General features: G+C 39.9%; 1 protein-coding gene across 2 annotated transcripts in view; it reads right to left on the bottom strand.

The window, feature by feature from the left end:
• Nucleotides 1-16,332, bottom strand: part of LOC124796341 (titin) — a 1,000,763-nt gene that overhangs the window by 87,975 nt on the left and 896,456 nt on the right. For both annotated transcript variants that reach the window (XM_047260475.1, XM_047260476.1), the window contains 2 exons: nucleotides 10,450-10,923; nucleotides 2,061-2,194 (listed from right to left, as the gene is read on the bottom strand). In XM_047260475.1, coding sequence (XP_047116431.1) covers nucleotides 2,061-2,194; nucleotides 10,450-10,923 — 608 coding nt within the window. The remainder of the gene's footprint in view (nucleotides 1-2,060; nucleotides 2,195-10,449; nucleotides 10,924-16,332) is intronic.

Raw genomic sequence — 16,332 nt, 5'->3', positions numbered from 1 at the left:
GTTAAACTATTGTTGTATGTCTCTTCTGACTACACTATCTTAAATCTTCAAGAAAGTAGTGTATGCCAGAGTTGTGATTCATCTTGATAGCTTTGACATCAACAAGAGTTTTGAAAGCAAAAATGTACGTCAACAAATGAACCTAAATTTTCAGTGATGAATTTTGCACTGGGTTCCTTAAACAAACAGATGTTGCTGGTTGGTGCATTTTGTGGTATCTTTAAGACTTTTGATTCCATGAATCAGAATGTTGTTCTTGATAGTACTTGTCACAAAAGCTCCACAAAAGAAGTAGACTACTAGTTAAAGTCCTACCACCAATATAGGAAAAGAGAAGGTAGTTTTGGATAAATGCAGCAAAGATGATGGAGGTGACAGATTACTGGGGAACTGTACAGCTAGAATCCTTCTGATCTCTCCTTGGTTCATTGTTGCTTCTCATATACACGAACAACTTACATTTGTTCTAAAAAAGTTCATTACATCTGAACATAAAACTAACACTTGATAATACAGCTTTCTCTGATGCTAACATATTTCTGTCAGAATTCTGTATCCCGATTCAAAGTAAATTTGCTGTTTATTAAGCTGAGCAGCAAAAACTATATCGAATTCCATTTCGATCACAAAAATTCCACAGATGATCCTTTTTGTACGTGAGCAATTCTTTGGCTTCCATGTTGATAGCAGAGTTACTAGGGGGCAATAGATCTTCCAGAGTTTAAAAATGTTGTCCCTGGTGACTTTGGCTTTAGAATAACTTCGAATCTTAGGGATATTGGCATCATGAACTTCCCTTACTTTGGATGCTGCCACTTTTATTGTGTGTTACAGGATTATATTTGTTAGCAATTTATTCATGTGAAATAACTTCATCTATCTTGAAAAATGGGTTGCCTGAATTATTTGCAGGGTGTCACAAACAAAAATATCCTGTCATAGTTTCTTTAAGAAAGTCAGCCCACTTACTGCCACATTTGTTAATTCCATCACAACCTTTGTGGCTGACAATTCTGAACACTGTGAATTTAATGAGATACCAGCACACAAAGATCACAAAACTAGAGGAACATACTATTTCCACAGCAACATGTTGTTTTGTATGTCTTGATTTATGTCTAAGATACCTTAAATCAATATTTATATAGCCACAAAAAGTACATCACTGCACAGAAACAAAATGGACATCAACAGTGAGCAATAAAAACTCACAAATTATTTAGTGGAATGAACAGATATTAGCACAAAATCATAGCTCCAGCTAACCATGATCAATAGGATGGTACAGAAACAATTCCATTGACAGTGACAAGAGCTTAGCTAGAGCCTGTTTGCTGCTTGTGTGCATACTGTCACTAGAATTAAACTTCTTTCATAAACTGTTTTATATGAAAAAGCAATTACACAAAACTAAAAAAAAATGTTTATTTCATAGAAAGGTGATAACTCACATCAGCAGTAGAGGCACAGCTGATGATTGTCTGCAACTAGCAGTACATCAAAAATGATCTAAACAAACTTTGGGAAAATCTTGGAAAGGCAGTTGACGGGTGGAAAATTACATATTTAGTGATGTGTTATGCTACTGTCCTACTCCAAAGGACACTTGGTCTACATTGATGTGAAGAAACACTAACACTCTTGTTCCTGGAAGTCCTCTAAAAGCATTTACAGGAATGTATTTGCAAACGACTGAGACAGTGGTGATATGAGCAATATAGGGGAAAGATAGATTGATACTTACCGTAAAGATGACATATTAAGTTGCAGACAGGCACAAGTGGTCTGAGCTGCTAGAAATGGCAGTCATATGTGCGTTATGTGTGTTTGCTTTTCTGGCAAAGGCTTTGGCTGGCAACTAACGTGTGTCTTTATGTTGTACCTGTCTACAACTTAAAGTGTCATCTTTGCAATAAGTAGCACTCTTTATCTTTTCCCTACATTTTTGATTTTCCAACCTGGGGTTTCCACTGTTTGAGATAGTTGTGAAGACCCTCATAAGAAAATGATAGAATGTCAGTTTTGATACTAAAATTATTGGAAATAAAATATTAGCTTACTGTTATAAACACAGGCGGTCGTCTAAGTTGGTGCTGTTGTGTTGGTGTTGGTGTGCTTCCTGGCGTACTGGGTGGGGTAGGCGTACTACCACGCCCACGTGGACTTTTGCCTAACCAAGAACCCCCTGGTGATGCTGGAAAAAGCATGTAGTTCTTTACAGGCAACTGTAGTGAATCTAATCAACAGAAAGTCTATTAAAAGTTTAAGACTACCCAAACTGTGATTATATATTCATTACAACAGATTAACCCTTTTATTTACTCTTATGTTATGTGGGACTACACAACTGATACGTGAACAGGATTAATTTTTGATGTTGCTATAATAGAAATGAAAATAAAAGCAACATACAGTATTCATATTCAAAGTCAGTACAATAGTTATTTTCATATCTTTCTTGAATGCAAGATATTATCCGCTCAACCAAAACAGTACTCTCAAAAAATAAAAATATGGAGTCATGCAAACTGAAAATACTGAAATCAGAATGTCAGATGAGAAAGTGTCTTTAAAAAATTAATTCATCATCTTAAAACTTTCATAAGCTGAAAATGATTCCACTTCTTCACAGGAAATATGTTAAGTATCATCCAAGTACAAAGTAGTGATATTCTTCACAAGCAAGTTTTCAGTTACATCAAATGCTGTAAAAGCATTTCAGCTCAAAACAGATTTACACAGCAGATATGAATGGTGCATCACTTAGTATATTTGCAAAATAATTAGAAAAAATAGAAAGCAACAAGTATACAAAAACAGAACTCAAAATTTCCTGTGTTATAACAACTTAATTTATACAACCAATGTGTATATTTATTGTTGTCATTGTTGCAATGTGTTATACAAAGCACGGAACAAAATTTACATATATTCTGCGCACCCAGAGAACATTATATTATTAGCATTCTTTGACCGCTATTATTTTGAGATGCCTTGTGCAAGTGCCAAAGATTATAGCATCATCATGTCACCTAAAGTTGAGTGAGCATTTGGGAGAGATCTTATCCTAGACAATTGGTTATCCTGTTCCGCAGCGCACAAGTATAGGAGTAAGGACTGGAGCAAATATGGTCATGGCAGAAGAAATGTACCTTTCCAGAAGTAGTGAACACAAAGTGTCTGGCTGATTCTGCAAGGTGCAGAAGTCATTAATCAATAAACAAGTTTGGTTGGGGACCACTCAACTAATTGTATTCTGGTTACAGTAGTCCATGAATGGCCAACAGGAAAGTGTCATACAATCACAATGTAAATATTCTGAACCAACAACAAATGTCACCTGCTAAAGGCCAAATCAGGAAGACAGCAAAAATTTAAGAACTGAGTCCATTGATCTAATTCATGTCCCTAATGTATATCTGCCTATGAGTAAATTTCATGTGAGCATATATCACTTCTGGCCAATTTCCCAACTCCAGTAGTAATAGTGATACAAATATCAATCTACCAACAGTGTGAAGCTATTAGAAAAGGCCTGCTTCTAACAGTCATATTAATTGTGGAGGACCAGATCAAAACGATCTGAGGCTGATTAAGTCTGTAGGCCTGAAATGTGAAATGAAATGTAATTTTGATAATTTCTGTGATGAATACACATTCCTCATTTGATAGCGATAATTAGTGCTCTGGACCCGATGCGATCCCTATAAGATTCCATACATAATTTCCAGCTGAGTTAGCCACTCTTTTAATCTTAATGTACTATAGATCCCTCTACAAAAAACTGTGTCCAGTAGTTTGAGGAAGAAGAATGTCAGATCCATCTACAAGAAGATTAGCAGAAATGATTTCAGAAACTATCATCAAATATCTTTAATATCCATCTGTTGCAGAATTTTAGAACATATTTTGACATCAAATTTAATTTGGTATCTTCAATAGAATGATCTCCTCTGTGCCAACTAGAATGGATTCTTAAATCACTGGTCACGCAAAGCATAACCCACACTTATATCACACGGGATCCTGAAAGCCATGGATCAAGGCAATCAGGCAGAAACAATATTTCCTGAATTGTGAATTGCTTGAGACTCAGAACCACAGTAACACTTATTCATGAAAAGAAAATCATGTGAGGGTGTTAAATGGAATTTGTGACTTGACCCAGAATTTCTTGGTATGGAGGACACAGCCTGTTTTCTGGGATGATGTAGAAACAAATACACCGTGCCCCAAGGAAATGTGTTGGGACCCTTGGTGTCCATGTTGTATATTAATGACCTGGAAGACAATATTAAAAGTAGCCTGAGATGTTTTGCGTATGATGTAGTGATCTATAATGAATACTATACAGAAGAAAGCTCCACAAATATAATCAGACTGCAATAAGATCTGAAAGTGGTGTGAAGAACAACAAAAGGCTTTACATGTTCAGAAAAGTAAAATTTTGGTCTTAAAAAAACATTGTATCTTATGACTACAATATCAGTGAGTCACATGAGTCACAACTGGAACAAGTCAGCTCAAATAAATATTGGGTGTAACAGTTTATGAGAATATGAAATACCTGATCAATTAGGCACAGTTGTACTTAAAGCATTTGGGTGACTTATTCTTTAGTGAGATACTGGAAAAACACAATGTGCCTACAAAGGAGATTACTTACAAAATACTCATATTGTTTGGAAACCACGCAGCAAAAAGCAGAATCATTGAGTTATCGGTAAGCACACACGAAAGAAACAAAACTTACTAGCTTTTGCAGTTATTCTTTGACAAGCTAGAGTAAAATATACAAATACATATATACACTCACATTCATGTGTAGACACGCCTAAGCTCTTACATGGTGCCAGATAGACTAACAGTGCCAATTCTGTTTTGCAGCAGGCTGACTGGCTGTGGTTGGTGTAGTGTCAGATGGGGTGGGTAGAGGGAGAGGGAAGTAGGAAGTAGGGAGAGGGACTGGGGGTTGGTGGTTAGTGGCTTGGAGGTGGGCGATTGGTTTGCCAGCCAAGAACGTGTGAGGGAGGGGTGGCAGGTATATTGGCTAGCACGATAGTAGTGTCTGGTGGAAAGTGGTACTTGCTGAAGGTGACACTGGGATGTGAATTGCGAGATGCGACAGGACGGAGGAAGGGAAACAGTTGGGTGGAGGGTGCAGGGACAGTGGGTTACCTCAGATCGAGGCCAGCAAGGTTACAGGAGAGGTGGAAATGTTGTAAGGATAACTCTCTTCTGGGTAGTTAAGAGGAGCTGGTGATGGAAGGGAGGATCCAGATGGCTCAGGATGTGAAGCAGCCATTGAAACTGAGTATGTTGTGCTCAGCCACATGTTGTGTCACTAGATGGTTGTCTTTGTTCTTCACAACAGTTTGGTGTTGGCTATTCATTCTGGTAGACAGCTGGTTGATTGTCACATCAACATACAAAGCTGTGTAGTGATTGTAGCAGAGTTGGTATATGACGTGGCAACTATCACAGGTGGCCTCTGCGACAGGACTGGAGTAAGACACGCTGTTTGGATGAACTAGGATAAATATGTTGGTTGAGTGGGTGATGGAATAAAGCTTTAGGAGGGATTGAAAGGATCATGGATAGGATGTCCCTCATTTCAGGGTAGGATGAGAGGTAATCAAAGCCATCATGAAGAATGTAGTTCAGTCATTACAGTCTAGGGTGTTACTGGGTGGCGAGGGGAATGCTCCTTTGTAGCTGATTCTTGGGAGTGGTGGGAGAATTGGGACTGTGTGAAGATGCGGCATGGGAAATCTGTTTGTGGACTTGGTTTTTAGGGTATTTCCTGTCTGTGAAGGCCTTTGGGAGGCTTTCAGAATGTTAGTGAAGGGAGTTCTTGTCACTGCAGATATATCGTCCATGGTTGGCTAGGCTATATGGGAGGAACTTTTTGGTACGGAAGGGACAGCAGCTGTCGAAATACAGGTACTGGTACTGTTGGTGGTTAGTGGGTTTAATATAGACAGAGGTGTGACTGGAACCATGTCATATACCAAGTCTGCTGCAAACTTTGCTCAGCATTTTATGTCGGTATGGCTACCTACCAGCAGTCCACCAGGCAACTTGGAGACATGCTCAAGCTCAATGGCTACTTCAAAAACCTAGCCATCTGGACCCTTCCCTCCACCACCAGCTTAACTATTTCCATAATCATTGTGGCCTCAATCTCTGGTAACTCATTATCCCTTCATCGTCCACCTGACAGTTTTTCTTTTCTCTCCTGTAACCTCCTCCCAATTCACATCTCCAAGTCGCCTTCAGTGTGTGCCACTTTCCACCGGCCACTACAATCGTGCCAGCCCATGTACCTGCCATCCCTCCCTCCCGCATTCCTAGCCAGCAAACTAGCTGCCTCCTCCTGAGCTGCTAGCCTCTAGTCCATCTCCCTGTTTACTACCTGCCTCTCCCTCTCCCTCTCCCTCTACCCAAACCACCTGCCCTACCCCAAACACAACCAGTCCACTTGCTGCAAAAGAAAATTGACACTATTAGTCTGTCCGGCACCATGTTGGGGCAGAGGCATGTCAATGCACGAGTGTGTATGTGTGTTTGTTTATTTTACACTACCTTGACAAAGGATAACTCCGAAAGCTAGCAAGTTTTCTTTCTTTTGTGTGTGTCTATCGATAACTCAATTGTTCTACTCTTCGGTATTAGGTCTCCTTTAATTGTAAAGTAGTTATAAAATACTAATAAGACCCATCCTAAATATTGCTGTGCATATGGGACCCGTTCCAAATAGGACAGAGGATACTGAGTATATGCAAAGAAGAGTAAAATGAATGATGAAAAGTTTGTCTGAGCTAGAGGGGAGAATCACGAAAGTGCTGAAAAACCTGAACTGGTAGATGCTACTTACAAAGTAGCCTACTTACGAAGTAACAAGAACCATGATTAACTGAGGCATCTATGAGTATACTAGAGCTGCCAACACACAGCTCCTGTAGGGACAACAAAGACTAGATTACATTAATTACAGTATGCTTAAAGGCATTAAGCAACAATTTTTGCTGAACTTTATGAGTGAATAGAAAGGGATAAAACTCTAAAATGTGGTACTATGGGAAATAATATCTACCATGTATATCACAGTGGTATATAGAATATGAAAGAAGGTTGTATACCTGGAAGAATCCTGGAGATACTAAAAGGTATCAGATAGATTATATAATGGTAAGACAGAGATTTAGGAACCAGGTTTTAAATTGTAAGACATTTCCAGGGGCAGATGTGGATTCTGACCACAATCTATTGGTTATGAACTGCAGATTAAAACTGAAGAAACTGCAAAAAGGTGGGAATTTAAGGAGATGGGACCTGGATAAACTGAAAGAACCAGAGGTTGTAGAGAGTTTCAGGGAGAGCATAAGGGAACAATTGACAGGAATGGGGGAAAGAAATACAGTAGAAGAAGAATGGGTAGCTCTGAGGGATGAAGTAGTGAAGGCAGCAGAGGATCAAGTAGGTAAGAAGACGAGGGCTAATAGAAATCCTTGGGTAACAGAAGAAATATTGAATTTAATTGATGAAAGGAGAAAATATAAAAATGCAGTAAATGAAGCAGGCAAACAGGAATACAAACGTCTCAAAAATGAGATCGACAGGAAGTGCAAAATGGCTAAGCAGGGATGGCTAGAGGACAAATGTAAGAATGTAGAGGCTTGTCTCACTAGGGGTAAGATAGACACTGCCTACAGGAAAATTAAAGAGACCTTTGGAGAGAAGAGAACCACTTGTATGAATATCAAGAGCTCAGATGGCAACCCAGTTCTAAGCAAAGAAGGGAAGGCAGAAAGGTGGAAGGAGTATATAGAGGGTTTATACAAGGGCGATGTACTTGAGGACAATATTATGGAAATGGAAGAGGATGTAGATGAAGATGAAATGGGAGATAAGATACTGTGTGAAGAGTTTGACAGAGCACTGAAAGACCTGAGTCGAAACAAGGCCCCGGGAGTAGACAACATTCCATTAGAACTACTGATGGCCTTGGGAGAGCCAGTCATGACAAAACTCTACCATCTGGTGAGCAAGATGTATGAGACAGGCGAAATACCCTCAGACTTCAAGAAGAATATAATAATTCCAATCCCAAAGAAAGCAGTTGTTGACAGATGTGAAAATTACTGAACTATCAGTTTAACAAGTCACAGCTGCAAAATATTAACGCGAATTCTTTACAGACGAATGGAAAAACTGGTAGAAGCGGACGTCGGGGAAGATCAGTTTGGATTCCGTAGAAATGTTGGAACACGTGAGGCAATACTAACCTTACAACTTATCTTAGAAGAAAGATTAAGAAAAGGCAAACCTACGTTTCTAGCATTTGTAGACTTAGAGAAAGCTTTTGACAACATTAACTGGAATACTCTCTTTCAAATTCTGAAGGTGGCAGGGGTAAAATACAGGGAGCGAAAGACTATTTACAATTTGTACAGAAACCAGATGGCAGTTGTAAGGGTCGAGGGACATGAAAGGGAAGCAGTGGTTGGGAAGGGAGTGAGACAGGGTTGTAGCCTCTCCCCGATGTTATTCAATCTGTATATTGAGCAAGCAGAAAAGGAAACAAAAGAAAAATTCGGAGTAGGTATTAAAATTCATGGAGAAGAAGTAAAAACTTTGAGGTTTGCCGATGACATTGTAATTCTGTCAGAGACAGCAAAGGACTTGGAAGAGCAGTTGAACGGAATGGGCAGTGTCTTGAAAGGAGGATATAAGATGAACATCAACAAAAGCAAAACGAGGATAATGGAATGTAGTCAAATTAAATCGAGTGATGCTGAGGGGATTAGATTAGGAAATGAGACACTTAAAGTAGTAAAGGAGTTTTGCTATTTAGGGAGTAAAATAACTGATGATGGTCGAAGTAGAGAGGATATAAAATGTAGACTGGCAATGGCAAGGAAATCGTTTCTGAAGAAGAGAAATTTGTTAACATCGAGTATAGATTTAAGTGTCAGGAAGTCGTTTCTGAAAGTATTTGTATGGAGTGTAGCCATGTATGGAAGTGAAACATGGACAATAACCAGTTTGGACAAGAAGAGAATAGAAGCTTTCGAAATGTGGTGCTACAGAAGAATGCTGAAGATAAGGTGGGTAGATCACATAACTAATGAGGAGGTATTGAATAGGATTGGGGAGAAGAGAAGTTTGTGGCACAACTTGACTAGAAGAAGGGATCGGTTGGTAGGACATGTTTTGAGGCATCAAGGGATCACAAATTTAGCATTGGAGGGCAGCGTGGAGGGTAAAAATCGTGGAGGGAGACCAAGAGATGAATACACTAAGCAGATTCAGAAGGATGTAGGTTGCAGTAGGTACTGGGAGATGAAGAAGCTTGCACAGGATAGAGTAGCATGGAGAGCTGCATCAAACCAGTCTCAGGACTGAAGACCACAACAACAACAACAATATAGAATATAAATGAAAGTTGATTTAGTTGCTATATATACACAAACCAGGATCATCTGTCTCTCTCGTTTCTTTCCATGAGCAAACATTTTTCATTTTCTCTGAATTAACCACAAAAACCTTTAGGCCTACATATTTCTAAAAGAAAGCAACACATTGGTCAGTTTATAATTTAAGCATCCTTATTTCTAGATAGTGTGTAGGTTAGTTTATAATTTAAGCATTGCATTTGCTAATTTCAGTAAGACATTAGAGTTTTAGTAAACTGGAGTTAGAAGAGTGTAATGTGACATTTGTTAATGATTGCAGCAAACAACTGAAAGAGTTAAACACTTAATAATCTACTGGATAACATTTCAGTCATTCTCAGCTTTCTAAGGCAAAACAGTTGAACTTAGATGGCTTGCTGCTCTTTATTACAACAGAAACATCCGCAGACTTTATTGCACTATTCAACATTTTGTATAGCCGAAAATTGTGTTATTTTGTCACAATTTAACAATGAAAATACTTGTGTCCTCACACAGTAACACAGATAGAAAAGAATGAAAGTCACTACACTACCCAAAATGAACATACCTAAACATTAATCAGATGTGAAATAAACAATTAAGTAAAACAGTGCTATTGTTAATGTCTATAAGAAGGTTTTATTATGAGCATAGATATGATATACAACATGCCAACAACATATAAACAACTGACATGAAAAGTATTAAAAGGCCGGAAAATAGTTGTTTCAAAAATGTAAATTATGATGGAGAACTGCAATAATGTGATTAAAAAGTGTTGGTTGTGAAAATGATATTTAAAGCAAACAGATATAACAGAAATGAAACCTGTGACTAACAACCAATGAAGTTCAAATACAAAAAAGGTTGTGGGAAAATTGGAAAGAGAAATGGAAATTTAGCCTTGAAGCATCTAACTATACACAGAGCACAGAAGTAAAGCCAATGAATGACGCACACAGGTCACGTCACACAGTATGACACAAAAACATACACCAGACGTGAGTACCTGCTGATACATCCCCAACATGGTGGGGAGAAAGGCTCGGCAGGCTGGGCGACAGTGACACAGGGCTGGGTGTGTCAGCCGTGCTCCCACTGCCGGCAGGAATTTGAATGTGCACCGGAAGTGCAGAAGACTGAGGTAACAGACGGCGGCGTTGAGCCCCTGACTCGCATTCTGCTTCTGACATCTCACTCTCTGATGCTCCGGGGTCCCATTTCACTGCTTTAGAATGGACAAACTTCCGTGGTCGAAACTGTGGTGTTACAGTCTTGGGTGTCTGTGTTTCCTTTTGTCCATCTGTTCTTTCGTGGATTACAGGTACATCAATGTCACCAGGTTGTTTTCCTGCAGCTTTCAGCTTTGGTTCATGACTTTCTTTCTTCCCTCCTCCTTCTCCAGGGAGTACAATACCAAACTCATAGCCAAAGTCATATTTAAAGTATATTAATCCTGTATCAGGATCTATATGTTTAGTACCTAAGCACAAATGTAAAATGATTTTGGAATTACTACAGTTTCATTTGGAAAAATGTATAGATGTGCTAAAAAATAATTCAGTAGTTGATGATAAAATTGAATGTTACATTGTATAGTGACTTTCCTTCTCCGAAAAATTTCTCATGTAGGAGTATCTTAGTTTTGTTCCATCTTGTTATTAGTTTTGTTGAAATTTGTAATATTAGTGAGACTTTTAGCTCAATTAATGACAATTTCCATTATTAAGTACCAAAATGTGATAAAGCATGCCAAAAATAACATAACACAATATCACTTATCATTTAGGTATCTGAACAGCTTTATTCTATAGCCAAAACAAATTAATGCAGACAGGGAGGGCGCAGTACAACAATTACAACACATATGGTTTTAAAACGGAGAAGGAACATCTTACATGTACTTTCATTCTGTAATGAAATGTGCACTGATTTGAAACTTCATGGCAGATAACAACCATATGCCACACTCGGGATTGAACCTGTACCCTTTGCAGGCATACACTCTACCGACAGAGCTACAGAGGTACGACTCATAACCCATTCTCAGAGCTTTACTTCCACCATTACCTCCCTCCCCTATCTTCCAAATGTCACAGAAGTTCTGCATACCTTGCAGAACAAGTGCTCCAAGAACAAAAGAGTTTTCAGAGGAACTTCTTAGTTTGCAAATTAGGAGAGAGAGGTACCAGCAGAAGTAAACCTTGTGAGTAGTGTCCAGATACCTCAGTTGGTAGGGTATTTGTCTGCTAAAGGCAAAGGTGCTGGATTCTAGTCTCGGTTCAGCACATTGTTTTAATTCGTCAGGTAGTTTCAAGACATGTCCTCTTTATGGTAACAGCTAATGGACATCTACCAATGTAAACAGTAAACAAATAATCTATAATTGTCCAGAATTAATAAATGATGACTATATGACTACTCTGCTGCAAAAATAAAATTAAAAGTCAGGAATGTCTCACTTATTTCTGATTGTAGCAGGGTAAGGATGTCAAGGTGGGAGAAAAATTTCTTGAACTCACATTGCAACAGAACGATCAATTTGTTGGTCTCAAAGAACCTAAACAGATTGAACCCCAGGTCAGGGGAGACTAACTGGACAGGGTGAGAAGGAAAGACTGATTGTTGGAGACTGCACAGGAAGGGATTTGAAAACCTGAGAGCTTAAAGCTGGAAGGTAGGGTAATATGGAAGACAGAAATTATTGCCAAAACATCACGCATGAGTTAATACGAGTGAAAATCTAAGTGAATTTATGTGATAAAGGTGGGAGGGAGATGGTGAGAAACAGACAGGTCAGAAAATGAAAGATGTAGAAAACTAAAAGGAAGTGAAGAAAGCAATTGGTATTGAAGAAATACTGAGTCTGAAGAAAGTAACAAAAATTAAGGTCAGGTTGGTGGCAAGAACCAAGGACATGTTGTAGCACCAGTTCCCCACATGTGGAGTTCAGAGAAACTGGCGTCTGGGTGAAGAATCCAGATGGCACGAAAGATGAAACATGCGCCGAGGTTATGACTGTCATGTTGCAGAGGATGCTCTGAAGGATATTGTGTGTTGCCAGTATACACCCTCTTCGTATTCCCATTCATCCCAGCTGATAACTCGGTGGTAGTCATGAAGATGCAAAAGGCCGAACAGTGTTTACATAACAGCTGGTGCACAACGTGTCATTTCACAGGTGGCTCTCCCATTGATAGTACATGTTTTGCCAATTACAGGGCTGGTATATATGGTGATAGGAGGGTGTATAGGGCAAGTCTTACATTGGCGACAGTCACAGGAGTAGGAGCTATAGATGGAGTAGAGAGATGGGTGCAGAAGGAGCATAGGGTCTGACAAGGATAAGATGCAACTGGGAGGGAAAAGAAAAGCTTTTCTAGGTGTGCTAGCCAAGATGTCTGACAGAATGAACCTCATGTCAGGGCATGATTTTAGGAAGTCATATCCTTGTCAAGGTAGCTTAATAATACATTCAAGATGAGGACAATACTGAGTGACAAGTGGTGTATCTCCTAAGTTGGTTTTTGGAGGGATCAGCAGTACAAGGACTGTATGTGATGGCCCAGGAAATCTGCTTTTGAACTACGCTCATGGGGTAATTATGACCAGTGAAGACTGAGGTGAGAACGGTGGTATATTTGCTCTTAGTGTCTGCATCCAAACAAATATGTTTGTCTCAAATGCCAAGGATGTATGGGAGGGAACGTTTGACATGGAAAGGATAGCAACTGTCAAAATGTAGTACTGTTGTTTGTTATTAGATTTAATGTGGACAGAAGTGTGTAGCTGACCTTCAGTGAGGATACAATCAACGTCATGAAAGTGGCAAGGGATCTGGAATAGGACTGTGTGAAATTTAATTGGGAGAATGTATTTAGAGCTTCCAAGAACTTAAACAGGCCAATCTCTTCATGAGTCCAGATGACAAAGAAGTCTTCAATGTACCAAACCCAAACCAGGTGCTGAAGGCTTATGGATCCCAGGTAAGTCCCCTTCCAAGCAACCCATGAAAAGGTTGACATAGGACGGAGCCATCATGGTACCAATGGCTGTATCCGTGATCTGTTTGTATGTCTGCCCCTCAAAGGTAAAGTAGACATGGGTAAGTACAAAACTGATTAATGTGAGCAGAAAGGATGTCATAGGTTCGGAATCATATGGGTTGTGACTTAGGAAATGTTCACCAGCAGACAGACCACATACAAGGGGGATGTTGATACAGAGGGAGCTGGCATCAATGATGACAAGCAAGGTATGTGGTGGGAATGAGACTGGCATTGATCCAGGAAATGGTTGGAGTCGGTAATATATGAGGGAAGTCTTTCACATACAACGCGTCTAGCTTTTAGTTCTTACTAACTCATGCACAATGTTTTGGCAGTAATCTTCATCTTGCATATTACTCTATCTTCCAGGTTTAAGCTCTCAGTTTATCAAATCCTTTCAGGTGCAGTCTTTCCTTCTCACCATGTCCGGTAAGTCTTCCCTGACCTGAAGTTCTCGGTGACTTTCCTGAACTCTACCCCTTTTCCTAAACCTAACCAGTCCTTTCCCTTCACCCAGTTCCTTCACCTTCAACCAGTTTGCGAGAACACAGACCTACTTGCTCCAAAAGCTTGCAAGTGTGTGTGTGTGTGTGTGTGTGTGTGTGTGTGTGTGTGTGTGTGTGTGTGTGTGTGTGTGAGTGAGTGAGAGAGAGAGAGAGAGAGAGAGAGAGAGAGAGAGATTAGGTCAAGGTTGGATGCCCTGTCAAGAGTTTCATAAATGGCAAAAAACGGTTTTCACTTGGAGAAAGACTTTGATATTATCCTGTTCTGGAAGCTCAACTGTAATCATTCCTCTTAGGCACTCAGTTTATACTGGGGAAAAGAAAGTTCTTAGCTATCTTTCATTGGGTGGGGTTAACAGACATGAACATTTATTTAAAATCTTCAGTTAAACACATCAGTGTTGGTCCTGTACGTTTTCTAATGTCATATATCCACCTTCCATAACATTTTCTCTCTCTCTCTCTGTCTTGGACTCCAGCGAGAGCTCCCTTGGTCCATCTATCAATGACTCCCTGGTTACCCCACTCACCTTCATTCCATTTTCATTATAGAATAGATACAAATACATCCTCCACTTCAGTAAGTCAGCCAGTCACCAAGTAACCCCAAATTTTTGGACATTTTTTACATTAAAAGTTTATGTCTCACTGCCTGTCAAAACTGGCAATTTCAGACACACAGTAAACTTAATTTTTAAAGCTCTGCTTAGTTTACTAAAAGCACTACAGGTCATTTACACTATTCAGATCATTTACTGTGCAGTCCTCACAGTCATTGTTTTCCACTACTCTAAATATGAACAGCCATCACCTGGTTCTTTCATTACATTGTTAATGTGTAAAAATTTGTGTACCCACTGTAGATAATTTTGGTGTTAAAATTATTTTCAGGTCTACTTTAAGACTTCCTCCTTTAACTTCTTTCATTAGTAGTAGAAGTTTATTTGCACTTAACACAAACAGTACTAGGTCATCAACTATTTTCAAAGAACACATGTTCCATCTTCATTTTTCCAGTTTGAGAATCTAAATTCTTCCCCAAAAGCCACTGGGAATAGCTTTTGTGATATGGTATCTAGCTATATGATCCCTCTTCAAATCAAAATATCTCACTACTGTGATGGATCTATAGCACTGATGTACGTATTATTTAGTATACCGTTATAATAGAGGGAAACATTCCATGTAAGGAGTCATCCCAATCCCGGGAGCGGGAAGACTTACCTTAGGGGGAAAAAAGGACGGGTATACACTCACATACACACACACATATCCATCCACACATATACAGACACAAGCAGACATATTTAAAGACAAAGAGTTTGGGCAGAGATGTCAGTCGAGGCAGAAGTGCAGAGGCAAAGACGTTGTTGAATGACAGGTGAGGTATGAGTGGCGGCAACTGGAAATTAGCGGAGATTGAGGCCTGGTGGATAACGGGAAGAGAGGATATATTGAAGAGCAAGTTCCCATCTCCGGAGTTCGGATAGGTTGGTGTTAGTGGGAAGTATCCAGATAACCCGGACGGTGTAACACTGTGGCAAGATGTGCTGGCTGTGCACCAAGGCATGTTTAGTCACAGGGTGATCCTCATTACCAACAAACACTGTGTGCCTGTGTCCATTCATGCGAATGGACAGTTTGTTGCTGGTCATTCCCACATACAATGCGTCACAGTGTAGGCAGGTCAGCTGGTAAATCACGTGGGTGCTTTCACACGTGGCTCTGCCTTTGATCGTATACACCTTCCGGGTTACAGGACTGGAGTAGGTGGTGGTGGGATGGTGCATGGGACAGGTTTTACACCGGAGGCGGTTACAAGGGTAGGAGCAAGAGGGTAGGGAAGGTGGTTTGGGGATTTCATAGGGATGAACTAAGAGGTTACGAAGGGTTTCTCCTGGTTTCCCACCACCGGAAAGGCAACTCACTCACCCGTCACAACCTTTCCAGCAAACCTCAACCACCTCTCATTGCACACAAACCCAGTCTCTCCCATCTACTCAGTCTCCCACTTCCAGCTCCACTCCCTCCAAAACCTCAAAATTCCAATCAACACAATCTGGCACCACAACACCCTAATTCAGTAGTTAACCTATCCTTCAAACCTCTCTAACAATCCCAAACCTCAGTCCTATCCAAAGGCCTCACCTTCAGCCCCACTCCCAGATTCAACCAAACAGCCCTCGTCAAAGATTTACTGTCCTACACTCGTACTCTCTGCTGGAAGTATCACTCTGCCACAAAGATAAATGATCCTAATCCTACCCCTAATGACCCAACTCCCCAAGACACTATCCAAATTGAACCCTGCCTGGAACAGTTCCGTCCTCCGTCACAGCG

The sequence above is a fragment of the Schistocerca piceifrons genome, chromosome 4, assembly GCF_021461385.2.
Source record: "Schistocerca piceifrons isolate TAMUIC-IGC-003096 chromosome 4, iqSchPice1.1, whole genome shotgun sequence".
In the NCBI taxonomy this organism is placed as follows: Eukaryota; Metazoa; Arthropoda; class Insecta; order Orthoptera; family Acrididae; genus Schistocerca; species Schistocerca piceifrons.
This window is presented reverse-complemented; position numbering and strand designations above follow the sequence as displayed.